Source organism: Staurois parvus, unplaced genomic scaffold, assembly GCF_062004578.1.
Source record: "Staurois parvus isolate SC_StPar_1 unplaced genomic scaffold, SC_StPar_1.0 ptg003265l, whole genome shotgun sequence".
In the NCBI taxonomy this organism is placed as follows: Eukaryota; Metazoa; Chordata; class Amphibia; order Anura; family Ranidae; genus Staurois; species Staurois parvus.
In genome coordinates, this window is record NW_028321061.1 from 26,932 (window position 1) to 54,020 (window position 27,089).

A 27,089-nucleotide genomic window follows, 5' to 3' on the forward strand; every position below is an offset into this window, starting at 1 on the left:
TGTCTGAGCTCTTTACAGACACCTGTCCACCCCACAGTCAGTCAGATGCCAACTACTACCATGGGCAAGACCAAAGAGCTGTCAAAAGACACCAGAGACAAAATTGTGGACCTCCACAAGGCTGGAAAGGGCTACGGGGCAATTGCCAAGCAGCTTGGTGAAAATAGATCAACTGTTGGAGCAATTGTTAGAGAATGGAAGAGGCTAAAGACGACTGTCAGTCTCCCTTGGACTGGGGCTCCATGCAAGATGTCCCCTCGTGATGAGAAGAAAGGTGAGGAATCAGCCCAGAACTACAAGGGAGGAGCTGGTCAATGACATGAAGAGAGCTGGGACCACAGTTTCACAGGTCACTGTCGGTAGAACACTACGCCGTCATGGTTTCCAATCATGCATTGCACGGAAGGTTCCCCTGCCCAAGTCATCACATGTCCAGGCCCGTCTGAAGGTTCCCCTGCTCAAGTCATCACATGTCCAGGCCCGTCTGAAGGTTCCCCTGCTCCAGTCATTACATGTCCAGGCCCGTCTGAAGGTTCCCCTGCTCAAGTCATCACATGTCCAGGCCCGTCTGAAGGTTCCCCTGCTCCAGTCATCACATGTCCAGGCCCCTCTGAAGGTTCCCCTGCTCCAGTCATCACATGTCCAGGCCTGTCTGAAGGTTGCCAATGACCATCTGGATGATCCAGAGGAGGCATGGGAGAAAGTCATGTGGTCAGAGGAGACCAAAGGAGAACGTTCTGGTCTAAACTTCACTCGTCATGTTTGGAGGAAAAAGAAGGATGAGGTGCATCCCAAGAACACCATCCCTACTGTGAAGCATGGGGGTGGGAACATCATGCTTTGGGGGTGCTTTTCTGCGAAGGGGACAGGACGACTGCACTGTATTAAGGAGAGGATGAATGGGGCCATTTATGGTGAGATTTTCAGCAACAACCTCCTTCCCTCAGTCAGAGCATTGAAGATGGGTCGTGGCTGGGTCTTCCAACATGACAACGACCCGAAGCACACAGCCAGGAGAACCAAGGAGTGGCTCCGTAAGAAGCATATCGAGGTTCTGGAGTGGCCTAGCCAGTCTCCACACCTAAATCCAATAGAACATCTTTGGAGGGAGCTGAAACTCCGTATTGCTCAGCGACAGCCCGAAACCTGACAGATCTAGAGGAGATCGGTGTGGAGGAGTCGGCCAAAATCCCTGTTGCAGTGCAAACCTGGCCAAGGACTACAGGAAACGTCTGACCTCTGTAATTGCAGACAAAGGCTTCTGTACCAAATATTAACACGGATCTTCTCAGGGGTTCAAATACTTCTGTTCAGCCGTGCAAGACAAATACATTCTTTACAAATCATACAATGTGATCTCCTGAATTCTGTCCTCAGAGTGGGAATCCCCTGCAATGTGATCTCCTGAATTCTGTCCTCAGAGTGGGAATCCCCTGCAATGTGATCTCCTGAATTCTGTCCTCAGAGTGGGAATCCCCTGCAATGTGAATGTCAGACCCTCCATGATGGAGAAGTGGGAGAACTTGCAGAATCGCAGGGGGTTCACATACTTCTGTTCCTCACTGTATCTATGGAGTCTGGAGATCGTTATTAGGGTGTGGAAAGACATGAAGGTTTGCAGACCTATATCTGAAGTCCAGGGATCTCTATCTGAGGGGTGGAATGGACAGGAAGGTTTGCAGACCTTACCTCAACCTATATCTGAAGTCCAGGGATCTCTATCTGAGGGGTGGAATGGACAGGAAGGTTTGCAGACCTTACCTCAACCTATATCTGAAGTCCAGGGATCTCTATCTGAGGGGTGGAATGGACAGGAAGGTTCACTGACCTCCCCCAACCTATGTGTAAAGACCAGAGATCATTCTCTAGGGGTGGAATGGACATAGTCTGACATTTTATAGATGGCCAACTCCTCTCCTAATCCCGATCCGTGGCTCCAAGTAGGGATCAGCACGACACGCCCAGCACCTTTCCAAACACCTGTTCCGTTTTCGGACTCATTTGACATTTTCTATAGACACGCTTACACCGGATTTGGTGTTACCTTGAAAACATTGAAACGGTAAAATATGTGATCACCAAAATATTTTTTGTCATTTACCTTCCTCGTTCCCACCCTGCCAGGTTCTCGTCTCTCTTTCATTCTGGGGGTGTCCCATGGCATTGTGGGCAATGATACCATTGGTCCTTAGAGAGACTGTGCGTGTTCCAAGGATTAGCCTTCACATGTCTGGTGCCCAAGCAATGCTTCTGTTTGCTTCCAGACTCCTTCCTTGTGTACTTACAGTAAGTCCTGCCTATTTCTTCTTCCTTGTACCAACCTCAGTTCTCTCCTGGATTGCTTGTCTGCCCTGACCCCCTGGCGTGTCTTCTGGTTCTTCAACTCAGCTGAGTTCAGTCTGCTCCAGTGAGGTCCGCAATCCCCGTGCCTGGTCCGGTCCACTCTTCATCCATTGTGCTCCTGTGTTGGGGTCTGCCGTCTTGTTGTCTGGTCCGATCTGCTGTTCCTGTCCTGGCCTGTTGGGCTGTGTTCCACAATCCTCAGTCCCACAGTAGGGTTCCTGTCTCCACTGCTGCCACTAGAACGCCCTCACTGGCTTCTGCTAGTGCGATGTATTGTCCACACATTAGAGCAGGGTGGACCTATCAAGTCACATTTTGGGGCCAGCATGCATGTGGGGTCAGCAAGTCCAAACCTCTGTGAGGGAGTCCCTGGCAGAACACCTTGGACTCTGTGCCCAATGGAATCCCACATCACCTGCTCACAAGTCAGTTTACTTCCTGTACTTGGTGGCCAGTGGCTTTGAACCCTCATAAAACTAGCACAACACGCAGAACTGAGCTCACTGCTAACCACCAAGCCACTGTGCTGCCCTCTCCTTTCCATTGACTCACCGGATGACCTCATTGTAGATCTCCACCATACTCAGTGTGACGGCATAACTCCACAGGCCCTTCCGTGCCTCCATCTCCTGGTACAGGGCCCGAAGGGACTGAAGGTTCATCCCAGGATTGTCTGCTGTCCCCTGGGGAATATAAAATATATAGAGCTGAACATCATCTGGACCTCCACCCCACTACCTGAGGATCCTCCTGCAGGTAATGAAGTATAGCAGACTGACCAATCAGATAAAAGCTCAATCTGGGGTGGAAGTCCACCTGCGGAGGATGGAGGACTGAAAACATGAGGAGAACATTTCATCCCTGAAGAATGTATTGACTCTGATGATGGGATGGACGAAGGGGACATTCCCCACCCTGGAGTGAGATGAATGGAGAGGACACTTATCTCCCTGGGGTGAGATGAATGGAGAGGACACTTACCTCCCTGGGGTGAGATGAATGGAGAGGACACTTACCTCCCTGGGGTGAGATGAATGGAGAGGACACTTATCTCCCTGGGGTGAGATGAATGGAGAGGACACTTATCTCCCTGGGGTGAGATGAATGGAGAGGACACTTACCTCCCTGGGGTGAGATGAATGGAGAGGACACTTACCTCCCTGGGATGAAATGGAGGAAGGAGATACTTACATCCCTGGTATGAGATGGATGGAGGGGACACTTACCTCCCTGGAATAAGGTGGATGGATGGGAAAATTACCTCCCTGGGATGAAATGGAGGAAGGAGATACTTACATCTCTGAGATGAGATTATTAGAGGGGAGATTTACCTCCCTGGTATGAGATGGATGGAGGGGACACTTACCTCCCTGGGATAAGGTGGACGGATGGGAAAATTACCTCCCTGGGATGGGTGGAATGGACACTTACCTCCCTAGGATGAGATCAAACTAGAGGACAGTTATCACCCTGGGATGCCATGAGCAGAAGGGACACTTTCCTCTCTGGGATGAGATGGAGGGAGAAGATACTTACCTCCCTGGGATGAGATGGATGGAGGGGGCACTTACCTCCCTTGGATGAGATGGATGGAGGGCATGCTTACATCCCTAGGATGAGCTAATCAGAGTGGAGATTTACCTTCCTGGTATTAAATGGATGGAGGGGAAACTTACCTCCCTGGGATGGATGGACAGGATACTTCACTCCCGAGAATAAGATGGACTAAACTAACCTACCTGAAATGAGATGGTTGGAGAGGACACCTACCTCCCTGGGATGAGATGGACAAAAAGAGCACTTACCTCTTTAGGATGTATGGAGAGGACACTTGCCTCCCTGGGACAAGATGGATGGAGAAGACAACTACCTCCCTGGGATGAGATGGACAGAGGGGACACTTACTTGTTTGGGATAGATGGAGAGGACACTTACCTCCCTAGGATGATATGGATGAGGAGGGCATGTACCCCACTGGCATGAGATGGACAGAGAGGACACTTACCTCCCTAGGATGATATGGATGAGGAGGACATGTACCCCCTGGCATGAGATGGACAGAGAGGACACTTACCTCCCTAGGATGATATGGATGAGGAGGACATGTACCCCCTGGCATGAGATGGACAGAGAGGACACTTACCTCCCTAGGATGATATGGATGAGGAGGACATGTACCCCCTGGCATGAGATGGACAGAGAGGACACTTACCTCCCTAGGATGATATGGATGAGGAGGACATGTACCCCCTGGCATGAGATGGACAGAGAGGACACTTACCTCCCTAGGATGATATGGATGAGGAGGACATGTACCCCACTGGCATGAGATGGACAGAGAGGACACTTACCTCCCTAGGATGATATGGATGAGGAGGACATGTACCCCACTGGCATGAGATGGACAGAGAGGACACTTATGTCCCTGAGATGTGATGCATGAAGAGGACACTAATCTAGGAATGAGATGGATGGACTTACCTCCATGGTGTATGTTTTTCCAGAACCGGTCTGTCCATAAGCGAAGATACAGACATTGTAGCCATTGATGCAGGATGTGACCACGGGTTCAATCTCCATGAAGACCTGAAGACCAATAGAGAATGGTGTCATTGATGAAAATGTTCACCGGGGAATCCTCCATGTAGACGTAACATTTAGTGGGGAATCCTCCATGCAGACGTAACATTTAGTGGGGAATACTCCACGTAGACGTAACATTTAGTGAGGTATTCTCAATGTAGACGTAACATTTAGTGGGGAATCCTCCATGTAGACATAACATTTAGAGGAATACTCCATGTAGATGTAACATTTAGTGGGGAATACTCCATGCAGACGTAACATTTAGTGGGGAATTCTCCATGTAGACGTAACATTTAGTGGGGAATCCTCCATGCAGACGTAACATTTAGTGGGGAATTCTCCATGTAGATGTAACATTTAGTGGGGAATACTCCATGTAGACGTAACATTTAGTGGGGAATACTCCATGCAGACGTAACATTTAGTGGGGAATCCTCCATGCAGACGTAACATTTAGTGGGGAATTCTCCATGTAGACGTAACATTTAGTGGGGAATCCTCCACGTAGACGTAACATTTAGTGGGGAATTCTCCATGTAGATGTAACATTTAGTGGGGAATACTCCATGCAGACGTAACATTTAGTGGGGAATCCTCCATGTAGATGTAACATTTAGTGGGGAATTCTCCATGTAGACGTAACATTTAGTGGGGAATCCTCCACGTAGACGTAACATTTAGTGGGGAATCCTCCATGTAGACGTAACATTTAGTGGGGAATACTCCATGTAGACGTAACATTTAGTGGGGAATTCTCCATGTAGACGTAACATTTAGTGGGGAATTCTCCATGTAGACGTAACATTTAGAGGAATCCTCCATGTAGACGTAACATTTAGTGGGGAATTCTCCATGTAGACGTAACATTTAGTGGGGAATTCTCCATGTAGACGTAACATTTAGTGGGGAATCCTCCATGTAGACGTAACATTTAGTGGGGAATCCTCCATGTAGACGTAACATTTAGTGAGGAATCCTCCACGTAGACGTAACATTTAGTGAGGAATCCTCCATGCAGACGTAACATTTAGTGGGGAATTCTCCATGTAGACGTAACATTTAGTGGGGAATACTCCATGTAGACGTAACATTTAGTGGGGAATTCTCCATGTAGACGTAACATTTAGTGGGGAATTCTCCATGTAGACGTAACATTTAGAGGAATCCTCCATGTAGACGTAACATTTAGTGAGGTATTCTCCACGTAGACGTAACATTTAGTGGGGAATCCTCCATGTAGACGTAACATTTAGTGAGGTATTCTACACGTAGACGTAACATTTAGTGGGGAATCCTCCATGTAGACGTAACATTTAGTGGGGAATCCTCCACGTAGACGTAACATTTAGTGAGGAATCCTCCACGTAGACGTAACATTTAGTGAGGAATCCTCCACGTAGACGTAACATTTAGTGAGGAATTCTCCACGTAGACGTAACATTTAGTGGGGAATACTCCATGTAGACATAACATTTAGAGGAATACTCCATGTAGATGTAACATTTAGTGGGGAATACTCCATGTAGACGTAACATTTAGTGGGGAATTCTCCATGTAGACGTAACATTTAGTGGGGAATCCTCCACGTAGACGTAACATTTAGTGGGGAATCCTCCATGTAGACGTAACATTTAGTGGGGAATACTCCATGTAGACGTAACATTTAGTGAGGAATTCTCCATGCAGACGTAACATTTAGTGAGGAATTCTCCATGCAGACGTAACATTTAGTGGGGAATCCTCCATGTAGACGTAACATTTAGTGGGGAATACTCCATGTAGACGTAACATTTAGTGAGGTATTCTACACGTAGACGTAACATTTAGTGGGGAATACTCCACGTAGACGTAACATTTAGTGGGGAATTCTCCATGCAGACGTAACATTTAGTGGGGAATTCTCCATGCAGACGTAACATTTAGTGGGGAATCCTCCATGTAGACGTAACATTTAGTGAGGAATCCTCCATGTAGACGTAACATTTAGTGGGGAATTCTCCACGTAGACGTAACATTTAGTGGGGAATTCTCCATGCAGACGTAACATTTAGTGGGGAATCCTCCATGTAGACGTAACATTTAGTGAGGAATCCTCCATGTAGACGTAACATTTAGTGGGGAATCCTCCATGTAGACGTAACATTTAGTGGGGAATACTCCATGTAGATGTAACATTTAGTGGGGAATACTCCATGCAGACGTAACATTTAGTGGCAGGAGAACACAAAGAGAGGAACCATGAGGAACCCGGATATACACTCAGCAATCATTTCCAGGACATCGTCAGAACCCTCATCTTTGTCTTCATGATGTTCCATGAATGGTTCCATGAATGGTTCCATGAATAGTTCTATGAATAGTAATGAGTCAGCTGACCTCTTCTTGGGTGGCTTCCGGTAAGAAGACTTTATCCAACTCGAAGCTTTTCTCCTTCCCTTTATAGGTGATGGACGTTCTGGTGTCATCGTTGAGATCAGTGATGATGGCGGAGAGTTGGGAGCTCTTCTGGTCAGTGAGGTCCTTGTGTGGTCGCACTCGGCACAACACCCTGATATTTCCTGGCCAATAAAGGAAAAGGGTCAGCGTGCGACCACCTCTGTACACGACATGTTCACTTTCATCTCCATCGCAATGCAGTAAGATGTTCCTCAGCCCCCCAACAAATCATATCATCTTATTATGACCCCTCAGTACTACATGCCCCCGGTGTTCCTGCTGATGTCTTGCTGGGGGCCCGAGTTGGACCTTGGTGGTGATATAATCGAACACTCACCCTTTAGCTCCACAAGCTGGTTGTGATATCTCTTCCGTAATTGCACCTCCCGCTGATATTTCTGCAAGAGATCTTTGTTGGCTTCTGACACATTTGTCACGGCGTTACATATCTAAGGAATACAAGACACAACAATGACAGCACATTCTGGGTCCCACGTCTCCCATATGACATCCCTGTCCCTCCACTTTGTCATAGGCTGGACCCCCCTACCCTATTCTGTCTCCTAGGCCGGAGCCCCATTTCCCTTCCACACTCTGCCTAGTGTCTGGGCCACGCACCTGCCTTCGGGCCTCCTGGATAGAAGCTTCATAGAACTGGGAGAAGTTCCTCACTTGGCTCCTGAGACTGTTGTAGTTGGTCTTCATGTTCTTCAGAACTGGCTGTAGTGACACCAGGCGGCTCTGCACACCTACAGATTACACATATTAGTAAGTGGTCCTCCGGGAACTCAGGAGCTGCTAGATTATGGGTTAGATACAGAGCTAAAGGGACTTCTACTGATATCTGGTGATATTATGTGACCCTGAGACTACTGAACCTCCAAGTCACGCCTGCCCTGCCAGAAGCACCTTCCACATGACCTCTCCTCTGTATTTAGACCAGCAATGGGCAAACTACGGCCCGGTGGACCTTTTAATCCGGCCCGCCGAGCTAGGCTCCCGCTGGGCTCCTCTCACAGTCCGCCCTGAAGACCGGTGTAGCATGAAAATCTGTCTCCTATGAGGATCTGTCCCCCTCCACGTATCTGCGCATGTGCCGGAGATCGCCGATCGGCTGCTAACGCCTGAAACTGGCACATGCGCAGATACGTCGAGGGGGACAGATCCTCATAGGAGACAGATTTTCATGCTACACCGGAACGGCGCGGGAACACGGCGAGAGGAACGCGCGGAGCAAAGGTAAGTGAATTGACACAGGGGGGACTTGGGGACTTAATATGGGGGATGATCTACTATATGGGGGATGAATTACTATGGGGGATGAATTACTATATGGGGGATGAATTACTATGGGGGATGAATTACTATATGGGGGATGAATTACTATATGGGGGATGAATTACTATATGGGGGATGAATTACTATATGGGGGATGAATTACTATATGGGGGATGAATTACTATGGGGGATGAATTACTATATGGGGATGAATTACTATGGGGGATGAATTACTATATGGGGATGAATTACTATAGGGGATGAATTACTATGGGGGATGAATTACTATATGGGGGATGAATTACTATGGGGGATGAATTACTATAGGGGGGATAAATTACTATATGGGGGATGAATTACTATATGGGGGATGCATTACTATATGGGGGATGAATTACTATGGGGGATGAATTACTATATGGGGGATGAATTACTATATGGGGGATGAATTACTATAGGGGGGATGAATTACTATATGGGGGATGAATTACTATATGGGGGATGCATTACTATATGGGGGATGAATTACTATGGGGGATGAATTATTATATGGGGGATGAATTACTATGGGGGATGAATTACACTATGGGGGATGAATTACTATATGGGGGATGAATTACTATATGGGGGATGAATTACTATGGGGGATGAATTACTATGGGGGATGAATTACTATATGGGGGATGAATTACTATATGGGGGATGAATTACTATGGGGGATGAATTACTATATGGGGGATGAATTACTATATGGGGGATGAATTACTATGCTTACTATGGGGGATGAATTACTATATGGGGGATGAATTACTATATGGGGATGAATTACTATATGGGGGATGAATTACTATGGGGGATGAATTACTATATGGGGGATGAATTACTATATGGGGGATGAATTACTATGGGGGATGAATTACTATATGGGGGATGAATTACTATATGGGGGATGAATTACTATATGGGGGATGAATTACTATATGGGGGATGAATTACTATATGGGGGATGAATTACTATGCTTACTATGGGGGAATATTACTATACTTACTATGGATGACACATACACATCATTCATCTACTCTTGGTCCGGCCCCCGGGTCCAATATATGAACCCATTGCGGCCCTCAAGTCAAAAAGTTTGCCCACCCCTGATTTAGACTCTACTAATAGGTTCCCTCATACAAAATGTAGACCCAGTGGTCAGGTGACTTACATGGAGCCATAGACTATGCTTTCTTTATGATGGAAGTATTTGTCTTTATTGAGTGCCCCATTCTCCAACCAGGTCATCATGTAATCAACACCCATGGTGGTGAAGGAGGGGCTATTTCTACCAACCTATCAGCTGATCACGCAGAGTGTCCATGTGTTGCTCAGAGCATTCCGAAGCCTCTTTGATGGCTTCTTCCTTCTGCGCCTCCAGCTGGTGAATCTCCTGCATCAGGTGCTCCTTCAGCTTCTCAATCTCCACCTCGTAGCTGGAAATCTGGAGTCACAGGAAGAGCATTACATCAGGAGACCCTCCCGCTTCTCTGCCTTGGTATCTACATGTGGTAAAATGACCATGTGTCATCATGTTGGGTCTTCACTGCACCCGATCAAACCACAAACATCAGCAAAGTCTTCAGGAACTCCATCTCACACCAGGTCCCAGCACTGAACCACCACATGGTGAAATGATGTCACTATTCCACACACAATGTTGGTGTCTCGGGGTTAGTTGCTCCGTTCTGCCCTCCTATCAAAGCTCTCAGATCCTGGAATCATTCAGCTGGAACATTACTTGTGTTACCCCTTACTAGGTGCTAATTCTGGTGGACTTTTCTGCACAACCTTCTTCTCTCCCCATACAAGTCCTGCTCAAGGCAGGTCAGATGCACCCGTCAGTGACTTTTGCAACCTAAAGTCCCATGACACAAGTCCTATGAAGGTGCTAAAATCTGACTCCGTAATCATCTGGTCTACTAAAGCTCCAACCTTGAACAGTTTTAGCAAATCACGAATGAGATGGTGACCTTCCCTTTCTGGGCAGCCTCCTCTCCATTGTCTCCACCCTTTGTCAGTCCTAATTCTAGCCATCACCTAAAATTCAGCCAAACATCAATGGTCCCTGTTTGTTGTCTGGAATATGTCCTCTGCTGGTGACCTGCTCCCATAATTGTCTCTTGCTTCCTCCTCACTGAAGACTTCTCCTGTGCTGCGCCTGCATTCTGGACAGCTCTCCCCCACCCTCAGAGTCAGTGGATAATGAATGTTCCCAGGGCCCCAGGAAAATGGGCTCCTGAATTCCTGCCCTTCCTTTGAAGTCCTACCTCATCATTTACTATGAACACAAGAAGGATGTGGAATTCCCTTCCACAATCGGTGGTGTCACCGGGAAATATCGGCAAATTTATAAAACCTAATAGATATGTGAGCCGATATTCAGGGATATGGGAAGTGGTAGACACACGCCCACACCGCCTGAACCGCCTGAACCGGCTGAACCGCCTGAACCAGCTGAACCGCCTGAACCGCCTGAACCAGCTGAACCGGCTGAACCGCCTGAACCGGCTGAACCGCCTGAACCAGCTGAACCGCCTGAACCGCCTGAACCGCCTGAACCAGCTGAACCGCCTGAACCAGCTGAACCGCCCACACCGCCTGAACCACCTGAACCGGCTGAACCGGCTGAACCGCCTGAACCAGCTGAACCGCCTGAACCGCCTGAACCGGCTGAACCGGCTGAACCGCCTGAACCGGCTGAACCGCCTGAACCGGCTGAACCGGCTGAACCGGCTGAACCGCCTGAACCAGATGGACTGATGTCTTTATTCAGCCTCACCAACTAGGTGACTACGAAGTCCTGCCCTTTCCTATGAAACCTTGCCTGCTTTTTGAAGCCTTCTTTTCTTTGAAGCCCTGCCCCTTCTATTGAAGCCCTGCCCCTTCCTTTGAAGACCTGCCCCTTCCTTTGAAGCCCTGCCCCTTCCAGTGAAGCCCTGCCACTTGGTTTGAAGCCCTGCCCCATCCAGTGAAGCCCTGCCCCTTCCTTTGAAGCCCTGCCCCTTCCAGTGAAGCCCTGCCCCTTCCTTTGAAGCCCTGCCCCTTCCATTGAAGTCCTACTCCTTCCATTGAAGCCCTGCCCCTTCCAGTGAAGCCCTGCTCCTTCCATTGAAGCCCTGCCCCGTCCATTGAAGTCCTGCTCCTTCCATTGAAGCCCTGCCCCTTCCATTGAAGCCCTGCCCCTTCCATTGAAGTCCTGCCCATTCCATTGAAGCCCTGCCCCTTCCATTGAAGCCCTGCCCCTTCCATTGAAGTCCTGCCCATTCCATTGAAGCCCTGCCCCTTCCATTGAAGTCCTGCTCCTCCTTTGAAGTCCTACCCCTTCCACTGAAGCCCTGCTTCTTCCATTGAAATCCTTCTTCTGCCATTGAAGCCCTGCCCATTCCATTGAAGCCCTGCCCCTTCCATTGAAGCCCTGCCCCTTCCATTGAAGTCCTACCCCTTCCATTGAATCCCTGTCCTCTCTTAGAAGCCCTACTTCTTCCTCTAAAGCCCAAGACTTCCATTGAAATCCTACCCCTTCCAATCTGAGCCCTACCTCTTCCTTTGAGCCTGTGCTCACTTCATTGAAGTCCTGCCCCTTCTTTTGAAGCCATGCCCCTTCCATTGAAGTCCTGCCCCTTCCATTGAAGCCCTGCTCCTTCCATTGAAGTCCTGCCCCTTCCATTGAAGTCCTGCCCCTTCCATTGAAGCCCTGCCCCTTCCATTGAAGTCCTGCCCCTTCCATTGAAGTCCTGCTCCTTCCATTGAAGCCCTGCTCCTTCCATTGAAGCCCTGCTCCTTCCAATCTGAGCCCTACCTCTTCCTTTGAGCCTGTGCTCACTTCATTGAAGTCCTGCCCCTTTTTTTGAAGCCATGACCCTTCCATTGAAGTCCTACTCCTTACATTGAAGTCCTGCCCCTTCCATTGAAGTCCTGCCCCTTCCATTGAAGCCCTGCCCCTTCCATTGAAGTCCTGCCCCTTCCATTGAAGCCCTGCTCCTTCCATTGAAGTCCTACTCCTTACATTGAAGCCCCGTCCTCTCTTAGAATCCCTACTTCTTCCTCTAAAGCCCAGGACTTCCATTGAAGACCTACCCCTTTCCTTTGAAGCCCTGCTCCTTCCAATCTGAGCCCTACCTCTTCCTTTGAACCCGTGCTCATTTCATTGTAGTCCTACCCAATATTTTGAAGTCCTGCTCCTTCCATTGAAGCACAGCCCCCTCCTTTGAAGCCCTACTTCTTCCTCTAAAGCCCCGTCCTTTACACTGAAGCCCTACCCTTTCCTTTGAAGAGCCACTCCCTTTATTTGAGCCCCGCCTCTTCCTTTATAGCCCTGCTCCTTCCTTTGAAGCCCTACTCCTTCCATTTGAACCCTAACACCTCCTTTGAAGTTCTATTCATTCCATTGAAGCCCTGCCCTCTTTTTAAAGGTCTACTTCCTCCTCTAAAGCCCTACCCTTTCCATTGAAGACCTGGTCATTCCATTGAAGTCCTACAGCTTCCCATGAAGTCCTACTTATTCCATTGAAGCCCAACCCCCCCCCCTTTGAAGACCAGCCCCCTCCTTTGAAGCCCAGCCCCCTCCTTTGAAGCCCCACCCATTCTGTTGAAGTCCTACTTCATTCCTTTAACCCCCGTCCTTCCACTGGTGTCCTTCCTTTGAAGTCTTGCTCGTTCCTTTGGAGCTCTGAGGAAGGTGTTTCTCCAGCAGCTTCCAGCACTGCTGGGCACCACTTCACACACAGAGCAGCACTCCTGCCAGAGCAGTCAGTGCAGTTTTGGGCGGAGCTCCCTTTTATAGGGTCCTTACCTTGGCCTGCAGGCCACTGGTGAGGTCCTCGGATCTCCTGAGCTGCTCCTCCAGCTGGTGGCATCGCTCTCCGTGGCTGGACACTTGATCCATTAGTGTTCGGTTCCTCTCCTCCGCCTGGGCTAAGTTGGTCCTCAATGTGGGGGATTCCACCTCCACCGTCTGCGTCACGTACTACAGAGACAGGGAAGATGTGGGCGGGGCCCTCTGATACCCACAATCCCTCAGTGTGGCACTGCAGCCCCCCGCTCCCACCTGCACATCTGGAGCTTTGTGTCTCTCGCTCTCCAGCGACAGTTCCAGCACCTGGATCTTCTCCTCCAGCTGACGCGTCTCCTCCTCCCGCCGCCACTGCAGGGTGTCCATGTGGCCCTTGGTGTAGACCAGCTGCTCCACCTTCTCCTGCAGCGTCGTCTCCAGGTGGAGCACCTTACTGCGCAGATCCTCGTTCTCCTGGGAGGGCGACAATGACCATTCATCAGCATTTCCTGCACTTCCTGTCGTGGTGACCACACAGGAAGTGGGGGGAAATGTCCTCAAATGGGACACACACGGCAAAAAAAACCTGACCTCGCTGGAGGGATCCACCGAACCTCCTGCCTGAAGGCTCTGCTTCCTCCTCAGTGTATAGGAGGTAATATATAACCCATTACATACACGGGCCCTGCTTCCTCCTCAGTGTATAGGAGGTAATATATAACCCATTACATACACGGGCCCTGCTTCCTCCTCGGTGTATAGGAGGTAATAATATATAACCCATTACATACACGGGCCCTGCTTCCTCCTCAGTGTATATAGGAGGTAATATATAACCCATTACATACACGGGCCCTGCTTCCTCCTCAGTGTATATAGGAGGTAATAATATATAATCCATTACATACACGGGCCCTGCTTCCTCCTCAGTGTATATAGGAGGTAATAATATATAATCCATTACATACACGGGCTCTGCTTCCTCCTCGGTGTATATATGAGGTAATAATATATAACCCATTACATACACGGGCCCTGCTTCCTCCTCGGTGTATAGGAGGTAATAATATATAACCCATTACATACACAGGCTCTGCTTCCTCCTCGGTGTATATAGGAGGTAATAATATATAACCCATTACATACACGGGCCCTGCTTCCTCCTCGGTGTATAGGAGGTAATAATATATAACCCATTACATACACAGGCTCTGCTTCCTCCTCGGTGTATATAGGAGGTAATAATATATAACCCATTACATACACAGGCTCTGCTTCCTCCTCGGTGTATATAGGAGGTAATAATATATAACCCATTACATACACGGGCCCTGCTTCCTCCTCGGTGTATATAGGAGGTAATAATATATAACCCATTACATAAACGGGCCCTGCTTCCTCCTCGGTGTATAGGAGGTAATAATATATAACCCATTACATACACGGGCCCTGCTTCCTCCTCGGTGTATAGGAGGTAATAATATATAACCCATTACATACACGGGCCCTGCTTCCTCCTCGGTGTGTATAGGAGGTAATAATATATAACCCATTACATACACGGGCCCTGCTTCCTCCTCGGTGTGTATAGGAGGTAATAATATATAACCCATTACATACACGGGCCCTGCTTCCTCCTCTGTGTGTATAGGAGGTAATAATATATAACCAATTACATACACGGGCCCTGCTTCCTCCTCTGTGTGTATAGGAGGTAATAATATATAACCCATTACCTACACGGGCCCTGCTTCCTCCTCGGTGTATAGGAGGTAATAATATATAACCCATTACATACACGGGCCCTGCTTCCTCCTCGGTGTATATAGGAGGTAATATATAACCCATTACATACACGGGCTCTGCTTCCTCCTCGGTGTATATAGGAGGTAATAATATATAACCCATTACATACACGGGCCCTGCTTCCTCCTCGGTGTGTACAGGAGGTAATAATATATAACCCATTACATACACGGGCCCTGCTTCCTCCTCGGTGTGTATAGGAGGTAATAATATATAACCCATTACATACACGGGCCCTGCTTCCTCCTCAGTGTATATAGGAGGTAATATATATAACCCATTACATACACGGGCTCTGCTTCCTCCTCGGTGTATATAGGAGGTAATATATAACCCATTACATACACGGGCCCTGCTTCCTCCTCGGTGTATATAGGAGGTAATATATAACCCATTACATAAACGGGCCCTGCTTCCTCCTCAGTGTATAGGAGGTAATATATAACCCATTACATACACGGGCCCTGCTTCCTCCTCAGTGTATATAGGAGGTAATATATAACCCATTACATACACGGGCCCTGCTTCCTCCTCAGTGTATAGGAGGTAATATATAACCCATTACATACACGGGCCCTGCTTCCTCCTCGGTGTATATAGGAGGTAATATATAACCCATTACATACACAGGCCCTGCTTCCTCCTCAGTGTATAGGAGGTAATAATATATAACCCATTACATACACGGGCCCTGCTTCCTCCTCAGTGTATATAGGAGGTAATATATATAACCCATTACATACACGGGCTCTGCTTCCTCCTCGGTGTATAGGAGGTAATAATATATAACCCATTACATACACGGGCCCTGCTTCCTCCTCGGTGTATATAGGAGGTAATATATAATCCATTACATACACGGGCTCTGCTTCCTCCTCGGTGTATATATGAGGTAATAATATATAACCCATTACATACACGGGCCCTGCTTCCTCCTCGGTGTATATAGGAGGTAATAATATATAACCCATTACATACACGGGCCCTGCTTCCTCCTCGGTGTATATAGGAGGTAATAATATATAACCCATTACATACACGGGCCCTGCTTCCTCCTCAGTGTGTATAGGAGATAATATATAACCCATTACATACACGGGCCCTGCTTCCTCCTCAGTGTATAGGAGGTAATAATATATAACCCATTACATACACGGGCCCTGCTTCCTCCTCGGTGTATAGGAGGTAATATATAACCCATTACATACATGGGCCCTGCTTCCTCCTCAGTGTGTATAGGAGATAATATATAACCCATTACATACACGGGCCCTGCTTCCTCCTCGGTGTATATAGGAGGTAATATATATAACCCATTACATACACGGGCCCTGCTTCCTCCTCAGTGTATATAGGAGATAATATATAACCCATTACATACACGGGCCCTGCTTCCTCCTCAGTGTGTATAGGAGATAATATATAACCCATTACATACACGGGCCCTGCTTCCTCCTCAGTGTGTATAGGAGATAATATATAACCCATTACATACACGGGCCCTGCTTCCTCCTCAGTGTGTATAGGAGATAATATATAACCCATTACATACACGGGCCCTGCTTCCTCCTCGGTGTATATAGGAGGTAATATATATAACCCATTACATACACGGGCCCTGCTTCCTCCTCAGTGTATATAGGAGGTAATATATATAACCCATTACATACACGGGCCCTGCTTCCTCCTCGGTGTATATAGGAGGTAATATATATAACCCATTACATACACGGGCCCTGCTTCCTCCTCGGTGTATATAGGAGGTAATAATATATAACCCATTACATACACGGGCCCTGCTTCCTCCTCGGTGTATAGGAGGTAATAATATATAACCCATTACATACACGGGCTCTGCTTCCTCCTCAGTGTATAGGAGGTAATAATATATAACCCATTACATACACGGGCTCTGCTTCCTCCTCGGTGTATAGGAGGTAATAATATATAACCCATTACATACACGGGCCCTGCTTCCTCCTCGGTGTATATAGGAGGTAATAATATATAACCCATTACATACACGGGCCCTGCTTCCTCCTCGGTGTATATAGGAGGTAATATATATAACCCATTACATACACGGGCCCTGCTTCCTCCTCGGTGTATATAGGAGGTAATAATATATAACCCATTACATACACGGGCCCTGCTTCCTCCTCGGTGTATAGGAGGTAATAATATATAACCCATTACATACACAGGCCCTGCTTCCTCCTCAGTGTATATAGGAGGTAATATAAAAGAACCCATTACATACACAGGCCCTGCTTCCTCCTCGGTGTATATAGGAGGTAATAATATATAACCCATTACATACACGGGCCCTGCTTCCTCCTCAGTGTATAGGAGGTAATATATAAACCATTACATACACGGGCTCTGCTTCCTCCTCGGTGTATATAGGAGGTAATAATATATAACCCATTACATACACGGGCCCTGCTTCCTCCTCGGTGTATATAGGAGGTAATATATAACCCATTACATACACGGGCCCTGCTTCCTCCTCGGTGTATATAGGAGGTAATAATATATAACCCATTACATAAACGGGCTCTGCTTCCTCCTCGGTGTATATAGGAGGTAATAATATATAACCCATTACATAAACGGGCCCTGCTTCCTCCTCGGTGTGTATAGGAGGTAATAATATATAACCCATTACATACACGGGCCCTGCTTCCTCCTCGGTGTATATAGGAGGTAATAATATATAACCCATTACATAAACGGGCTCTGCTTCCTCCTCGGTGTATATAGGAGGTAATAATATATAATCCATTACATACACGGGCCCTGCTTCCTCCTCAGTGTATATAGGAGGTAATAATATATAATCCATTACATACACGGGCTCTGCTTCCTCCTCGGTGTATATATGAGGTAATAATATATAACCCATTACATACACGGGCCCTGCTTCCTCCTCGGTGTATATAGGAGGTAATAATATATAACCCATTACATAAACGGGCCCTGCTTCCTCCTCGGTGTATATAGGAGGTAATAATATATAACCCATTACATAAACGGGCCCTGCTTCCTCCTCGGTGTATATAGGAGGTAATAATATATAACCCATTACATACACGGGCTCTGCTTCCTCCTCAGTGTATAGGAGGTAATATATATAACCCATTACATACACGGGCTCTGCTTCCTCCTCGGTGTATATAGGAGGTAATAATATATAACCCATTACATACACAGGCTCTGCTTCCTCCTCGGTGTATATAGGAGGTAATAATATATAACCCATTACATACACGGGCTCTGCTTCCTCCTCGGTGTATATAAGAGGTAATAATATATAACCCATTACATACACGGGCCCTGCTTCCTCCTCAGTGTATATAGGAGGTAATATATATAACCCATTACATACACGGGCTCTGCTTCCTCCTCGGTGTATAGGAGGTAATAATATATAACCCATTACATACACGGGCCCTGCTTCCTCCTCGGTGTATAGGAGGTAATAATATATAACCCATTACATACACGGGCCCTGCTTCCTCCTCGGTACAGAACGGCAGATGTATAACTCATTAATCATTATCGCTGGGATAGAAAAAGATGAGAAATACAAAATCTGAGTCCTCAGCAGAATAGGAAGGGGGGAAATGTTCCACTGAGGACATGTGTTCTGGGAAGAGGCAATACTTCAGTTTCACTTTCCCTTTGATTCCAATGCGTTTCACCCAATCACCTCTCTGACGTCTCCCTCTCCATGACAGCTATGATGGGGGATCTCGAAAACAAGCCTTCCAGAAGCCAGGATCACCCCTGGGGGGCGCTCCAGGCCAATTCTCCTTTCCCATTGGACTGATAGACCAGGGTGGGGAGGGGCTATTAATGGCTGGACTAAGAGGAAGGAAAGGGGCCCCTTTACACCGATTCACCAACACACCAGGATGGGGACCCCTGAACCGTCATGGCTGCCAGACGTTCCCTAATCCCCTGTTACTGGGTGGCGGTGTGTGGTCACATGACTGTCATGGGCCGCTGGGGTTGGTGGTACCTTCATGAGGTGGGCGGAGGGCTGGGAGTTGATGGCGGCCAATTTCTCCAGGAGGCCCTGAGTGACGCTCAGACTCCTCTTCAGGCCTTGGTTCTCCACACTGAGGTTCTGGATGTGCTTCTCCGAGTCGGTGACACCCTGCGGGGACACCGAGATGTGACCCGAGACCTGGACCCTCAACTGCCCCCCATCCATGACCTCCATCCTACCCTCCCCCCAAGGTCAGAGATCACTCCTCACTGTGCGGACCGGGGTCCTATCACTCCTCACTGTGCGGACCGGGGTCCTATCACTCATCACTCATCACTGTACGGACTGGGGTCCTATCACTCCTCACTCCTCCCTGTGCGGACTGGGGTCCTATCACTCCTCACTCATCACTGTACGGACCGGGGTCCTATCACTCCTCACTGTGCGGACCGGGGGTCCTATCACTCCTCACTGTGCAGACCGGGGTCCTATCACTCCTCACTGTACAGACCGGGGTCCTATCACTCATCACTCCTCCCTGTGCGGACCGGGGTCCTATCACTCCTCCCTGTGCGGACCGGGGTCCTATCACTCATCACTCCTCCCTGTGCGGACTGGGGTCCTATCACTCCTCACTCATCACTGTACGGACCGGGGTCCTATCACTCCTCACTCATCACTGTACGGACCGGGGTCCTATCACTCCTCACTCATCACTGTACGGACCGGGGTCCTATCACTCATCACTCCTCCCTGTGCGGACCGGGGTCCTATCACTCATCACTCCTCCCTGTGCGGACCGGGGTCCTATCACTCATCACTCCTCCCTGTGCGGACCGGGGTCCTATCACTCCTCACTGTGCGGACCGGGGTCCTATCACTCCTCACTGTGCAGACCGGGGTCCTATCACTCCTCACTGTGCGGACCGGGGTCCTATCACTCATCACTCCTCCCTGTGCGGACCGGGGTCCTATCACTCCTCACTGTGCGGACCGGGGTCCTATCACTCCTCACTGTGCGGACCGGGGTCCTATCACTCCTCACTGTGCGGACCGGGGTCCTATCACTCCTCACTGTGCGGACCGGGGTCCTATCACTCCTCACTGTGCGGACCGGGGTCCTATCACTCCTCACTGTACAGACCGGGGTCCTATCACTCCTCACTGTGCAGACCGGGGTCCTATCACTCCTCACTGTGCGGACCGGGGTCCTATCACTCCTCACTGTACAGACCGGGGTCCTATCACTCCTCACTGTACGGACCGGGGTCCTATCACTCCTCACTGTACGGACCGGGGGTCCTATCACTCATCACTGTACGGACCGGGGTCCTATCACTCCTCACTGTGCAGACCGGGGTCCTATCACTCCTCACTCACCATTTCTGCCCGGAGCTGAGACAGTTCCTCTTCTCTCTGCTGAATCTTCTCCTTCAACTCTTCAATCTGATGGAGACATAGAGACTGTGCTAGTGTATAGACAGACCCCCGGACCCCCATAGTCAGACCCTCGGACCCCCATAGTCAGACCCTCGGACCCCCATAGTCAGACCCCCGGACCCCCATAGTCAAACCCCCGGACCCCCATAGACAGACCCCCGGACCCCCATAGTCAGACCCTCGGACCCCCATAGTCAAACCCCCGGACCCCCATAGTCAGACCCCCGGACCCCCATAGTCAAACCCCCGGACCCCCATAGTCAGACCCCCGGACCCCCATAGTCAGACCCCCATAGTCAGACCCCCATAGTTAGATCCCCATAGTCAGACCCCCGGACCCCCATAGTCAGACCCCCATAGTCAGACCCCTGGACCCCCATAACCAGACCTCCGGACCCCCCATAGTAAGACCCCCATAGTCAGACCCCCGGACCCCCATAGTCAGACCCCCATAGTCAGACCCCCGGACCCCCATAGTCAGACCCCCATAGTCAGACCCCTGGACCCCCATAACTAGACCTCCGGACCCCCCATAGTAAGACCCCCATAGTCAGACCCCTGGACTCCCATAACCAGACCTCCGGACCCCCCATAGTAAGACCCCCATAGTCAGACTCCTGGACCCCCATAACCAGAACTCCGGACCCCCCCATAGTAAGACCCCCATAGTCAGACCCCGGACCCCCCATAGTCAGACCCACGGACCCCCCATAGTAAGACCCCCAGACCCCCCATAGTCAGACCCCCGGACTCCCATAATCAGACCCCCCAGACTCCCCATAGTCAGACTCCCATAATCAGACTCCCATAGTCAGACCCCCGGACCCCCCATAGTCAGACCCTCGGACCCCAATAATCAGACCCCCCATAGTCAGACCCCCATAATCAAACCCCCATAATCAGTACCCCGGACCCCCATAGTAAGGCCAATGGACCCCCATAGTCAGACCCCCATAATCAAACCCCATAGTCAGACCCCTGGACCCCACATAGTCAGGTCCCCAACCCCCATAGTAAGACCCCTGGACCCCCATAGTCAGACCCCCATAACCAGACCTCCGGACCCCCCATAGTCAGACCCCCATAGTCAGACCCCCATAGTCAGACCCCGGACCCCCATAACCAGACCACCGGATCCCCCATAGTCAGACCTCCATAGTCAGACCCCGGACCCCCATAGTCAGACCCCCATAGTCAGACCCCCGGACCCCCATAGTCAGACCCCAGACCCCCATAGTCAGAACCCAATAGTAAGACCCCCGGACCCCCATAGTCAGACCCCCGGACCCCCCATAATCAGGCCCCCGGACCCCCCATAGTCAGACCACAATAGACAGACCACTGGACCCCCATAGTAAGACCCCCTCACCCCCCATAATCAGACCCCTGGACCCCCATAACCAGACCTCCGGACCCCCAAAGTCAGACCCCTGGACCCCCTCATAGTCAGACCCCCGGACCCCCCATAATCAGACCCCCATAGTCAGACCCTGGACCCTCCATAGTCAGACCCCCAAACCCCCATAGTCAGAACCCCATAGTCAGACCCCTGGACCCCCATAACCAGACCTTCGGACCCACCATATTAAGACCCCCATAGTCAGACCCCCGGACCCCCATAGTCAGACCCCCGGACCCCCTATAGTCAGACCCTAATAGTCAGACCCCCAGAACCCCCATAGTCAGACCCTCGGACCCCATAATCAGACCCCCCATAGTCAGACCCCCATAATAAAACCCCCATAATCAGAACCCCGGACCCAATAGTCAGATCCCCCATAGTCAGACCCCCATAGTCAGACCCCTGGACACCCCATAGTCAAACCCCATAGTCAGAACCCCGTACTTCCCATAGTCAGACCCCCATAATCAGACCCCAGGACCCCATAGTCAGACCCCCCATAATCAGACCCCCTGGACCCCCATAGTCAGACCCCCAGACCCCCCCATAGTCAGACCCCCGGACCCCCATAGTCAGACCTCTGGACCCCCCATAATCAGACCCCCGGACCCCCATAGTCAGACCCCCAGAATCCCCATAGTCAGACACCCAAACCCCCATAGACAGACCTCTGGACCCCCAATAGTAAGACACCCGGACTCCCCAGAGTCAGAACCCCGGATTCTCCATAGTCAGACCCCCGGACTTCTCATAGTCAGACCCCCGGTCCCCCATAGTCAGACCCCCGGACTTCTCATAGTCAGACCCCCGGACCCCCATAGTCAGACCCCTGGACTCTCCATAGTCAGACCCCAGGACTCCTCATAGTCAGACCCCCGGACTCCACATAGTCAGACCCCCGGACTCCACATAGTCAGACCCCCGGACTCCTCATAGACAGACCCCCGGACTCCTCATAGACAGACCCCCGGACTCCACATAGACAGACCCCCGGACTCCTCATAGACAGACCCCCGGACTCCTCATAGTCAGACCCCCGGACTCCACATAGTCAGACCCCCAGACCCCCCATAGTCAGACTCTCGGACCCCATAATCAGACCCCCCATAGTCAGACCCCCATAATCAAACCCCCATAATCAGAACCCCGGACCCCCATAGTCAGACCCCCATATTCAGACCCCTGGACACCCCATAGTCAAACCCCCATAGTAGGACCCCCATAGTCAGACCCCATAATCAGACCCCAGGACCCCATAGTCAGACTCCCATAGTCAGACCCCCCATAATCAGACCCCCATAGTCAGACCCCCTGGACTCCCATAATCAGACCCCCATAATCAGACCCCTGGACCCCCATAGTCAGACCTCCAGACCCCCCATAGTCAGACCCCCATAGTCAGATCCACGGACCCCCATAGTTAGACCCCCGGACCCCCATAGTCAGACCTCCTGACACCCCATAGTCAGAACCCCGTACTTCCCATAGTCAGACCCCCATAATCAGACCCAGGACCCCATAGTCAGACCTCCATAGTCAGACCCCCCATAATCAGACCCCCTGGACCCCCATAGTCAGACCCCCAGACCCCCCCATAGGTCAGACCCCCAGACCCCCATAGTCAGACCTCTGGACCCCCCATAATCAGACTCCCGGACCCCCATAGTCAGACCCCCAGAATCCCCATAGTCAGACACCCAAACCCCCATAGACAGACCTCTGGACCCCAATAGTCAGACACCCGGACTCCCCAGAGTCAGAACCCCGGATTCTCCATAGTCAGACCCCCGGTCCCCCCATAGTCAGACCCCCGGACCCCCATAGTCAGACCCTCGGTCCCCCCATAGTCAGACCCCCGGACTCCCATAGTCAGACCCCCGGTCCGCCCATAGTCAGACCCCCGGACCCCCATAGTCAGACCCCCGGACTCTCCATAGTCAGACCCCCGGACTCCTCATAGTAAGACCCCGGACTCCTCATAGTCAGACCCCCAGACTCCACATAGTCAGACCCCCAGACCCCCCATAGTCAGACTCTCGGACCCCATAATCAGACCCCCCATAGTCAGACCCCCATAATCAAACCCCCATAATCAGAACCCCGGACCCCCATAGTCAGACCCCCATATTCAGACCCCTGGACACCCCATAGTCAAACCCCCATAGTAGGACCCCCATAGTCAGACCCCATAATCAGACCCCAGGACCCCATAGTCAGACTCCCATAGTCAGACCCCCCATAATCAGACCCCCATAGTCAGACCCCCTGGACTCCCATAATCAGACCCCCCATAATCAGACCCCTGGACCCCCATAGTCAGACCTCAAGACCCCCCATAGTCAGACCCCCATAGTCAGATCCACGGACCCCCATAGTTAGACCCCCGGACCCCCATAGTCAGACCTCCTGACACCCCATAGTCAGAACCCCGTACTTCCCATAGTCAGACCCCCATAATCAGACCCCAGGACCCCATAGTCAGACCTCCATAGTCAGACCCCCCATAATCAGACCCCCTGGACCCCCATAGTCAGACCCCCAGACCCCCCCATAGGTCAGACCCCCAGACCCCCATAGTCAGACCTCTGGACCCCCCATAATCAGACTCCCGGACCCCCATAGTCAGACCCCCAGAATCCTCATAGTCAGACACCCAAACCCCCATAGACAGACCTCTGGACCCCCAATAGTCAGACACCCGGACTCCCCAGAGTCAGAACCCCGGACCCCCATAGTCAGACCCTCGGTCCCCCCATAGTCAGACCACCGGACTCCGCATAGTCAAACATCCGGACCCCCATAGTCAGACCCCCGGACTCCTCATAGTCAGACCCCCGGACCCCCCGGACTCCCCATAGTCAGACCCCCGGACCCCCCATAGTCAGACTCTAATAGTCAGACCCCCCATAATCAGACTCCCCATAGTCAGACCCCCATAGTCAGACTCCCAGACCCCCCATAGTCAGACCCTCGGACCCCATAATCAGACCCCCCATAGTCAGACCCCCATAATCAAACCCCCATAATCAGAACCCCGGACTCCCATAGTCAGACCCTCGGTCCCCCCATAGTCAGACCCCCGGACTCCTCATAGTCAGACCCCCGGTCCGCCCATAGTCAGACCCCCGGACCCCCATAGTCAGACCCCCGGAATCTCCATAGTCAGACCCCAGGACTCCTCATAGTCAGACCCCCGGACTCCCCATAGTCAGACCCCCGGACTCCACATAGTCAGACCCCCAGACTCCACATAGTCAGACCCCCAGACTCCACATAGTCAGACCCCCAGACTCCTCATAGACAGACCCCCAGACTCCACATAGTCAGACCCCCAGACTCCACATAGTCAGACCCCCAGACTCCACATAGTCAGACCCCCGGACTCCACATAGTCAGACCCCCAGACTCCTCATAGACAGACCCCCGGACTCCACATAGACAGACCCCCGGACTCCTCATAGACAGACCCCCGGACTCCTCATAGTCAGACCCCCGGACTCCACATAGTCAGACCCCCAGACCCCCCATAGTCAGACTCTCGGACCCCATAATCAGACCCCCCATAGTCAGACCCCCATAATCAAACCCCCATAATCAGAACCCCGGACCCCCATAGTCAGACCCCCATATTCAGACCCCTGGACACCCCATAGTCAAACCCCCATAGTAGGACCCCCATAGTCAGACCCCATAATCAGACCCCAGGACCCCATAGTCAGACTCCCATAGTCAGACCCCCCATAATCAGACCCCCATAGTCAGACCCCCTGGACTCCCATAATCAGACCCCCCATAATCAGACCCCTGGACCCCCATAGTCAGACCTCCAGACCCCCCATAGTCAGACCCCCATAGTCAGATCCACGGACCCCCATAGTTAGACCCCCGGACCCCCATAGTCAGACCCCCGGACTCCTCATAGACAGACCCCCGGACTCCGCATAGTCAGACCCCCGGACTCCGCATAGTCAGACCCCTGGACTCCTCATAGACAGACCCCCGGACTCCCCATAGTCAGACCCCCGGACTCCTCATAGTCAGACCCCCAGACTCCACATAGTCAGACCCCCGGACTCCTCATAGACAGACCCCCGGACTCCTCATAGACACACCCCCGGACTCCTCATAGTCAGACCCCCGGACTCCACATAGTCAGACCCCCGGACTCCTCATAGTCAGACCCCCGGACTCCTCATAGACAGACCCCCGGACTCCCCATAGTCAGACCCCCGGACTCCTCATAGTGAGACCCCCGGACTCCACATAGTCAGACCCCCGGACTCCCCAGAGTCAGACCCCCGGACTCCTCATAGACAGACCCCCGGACTCCACATAGTCAGACCCCCAGACTCCACATAGTCAGACCCCCGGACTCCACATAGTCAGACCCCCGGACTCCTCATAGACAGACCCCCGGACTCCTCATAGACAGACCCCCGGACTCCCCATAGTCAGACCCCCGGACTCCACATAGACAGACCCCCGGACTCCACATAGTCAGACCCCCAGACTCCACATAGTCAGACCCCCAGACTCCTCATAGTCAGACCCCCGGACTCCACATAGTCAGACCCCCAGACTCCACATAGTCAGACCCCCAGACTCCACATAGTCAGACCCCCGGACTCCCAATAGTCAGACCCCCGGACTCCTCATAGTCAGACCCCCGGACTCCTCATAGACAGACCCCCGGACTCCTCATAGACAGACCCCCGGACTCCTCATAGACAGACCCCCGGATTCCACATAGTCAGACCCCCGGACTCCACATAGTCAGACCCCCGGACTCCACATAGTCAGACCCCCGGACTCCACATAGTCAGACCCCCGGACTCCACATAGTCAGACCCCCGGACTCCTCATAGTCAGACCCCCGGACTCCTCATAGACAGACCCCCGGACTCCTCATAGACAGACCCCCGGATTCCACATAGTCAGACCCCCGGACTCCTCATAGACAGACCCCCGGACTCCTCATAGTCAGACC

General features: G+C 51.0%; 1 protein-coding gene across 1 annotated transcript in view; it reads right to left on the bottom strand.

Annotated features, from left to right (window-relative positions):
• Positions 1-27,089, bottom strand: part of LOC149428396 (kinesin-like protein KIFC3) — a 55,638-nt gene that overhangs the window by 10,207 nt on the left and 18,342 nt on the right. The window contains 10 exon segments of the mRNA XM_089667466.1: positions 2,896-3,026; positions 4,825-4,929; positions 7,306-7,487; positions 7,703-7,814; positions 7,984-8,114; positions 9,983-10,130; positions 13,482-13,655; positions 13,737-13,934; positions 19,291-19,428; positions 20,641-20,706. Coding sequence (XP_089523592.1) covers positions 2,896-3,026; positions 4,825-4,929; positions 7,306-7,487; positions 7,703-7,814; positions 7,984-8,114; positions 9,983-10,130; positions 13,482-13,655; positions 13,737-13,934; positions 19,291-19,428; positions 20,641-20,706 — 1,385 coding nt within the window.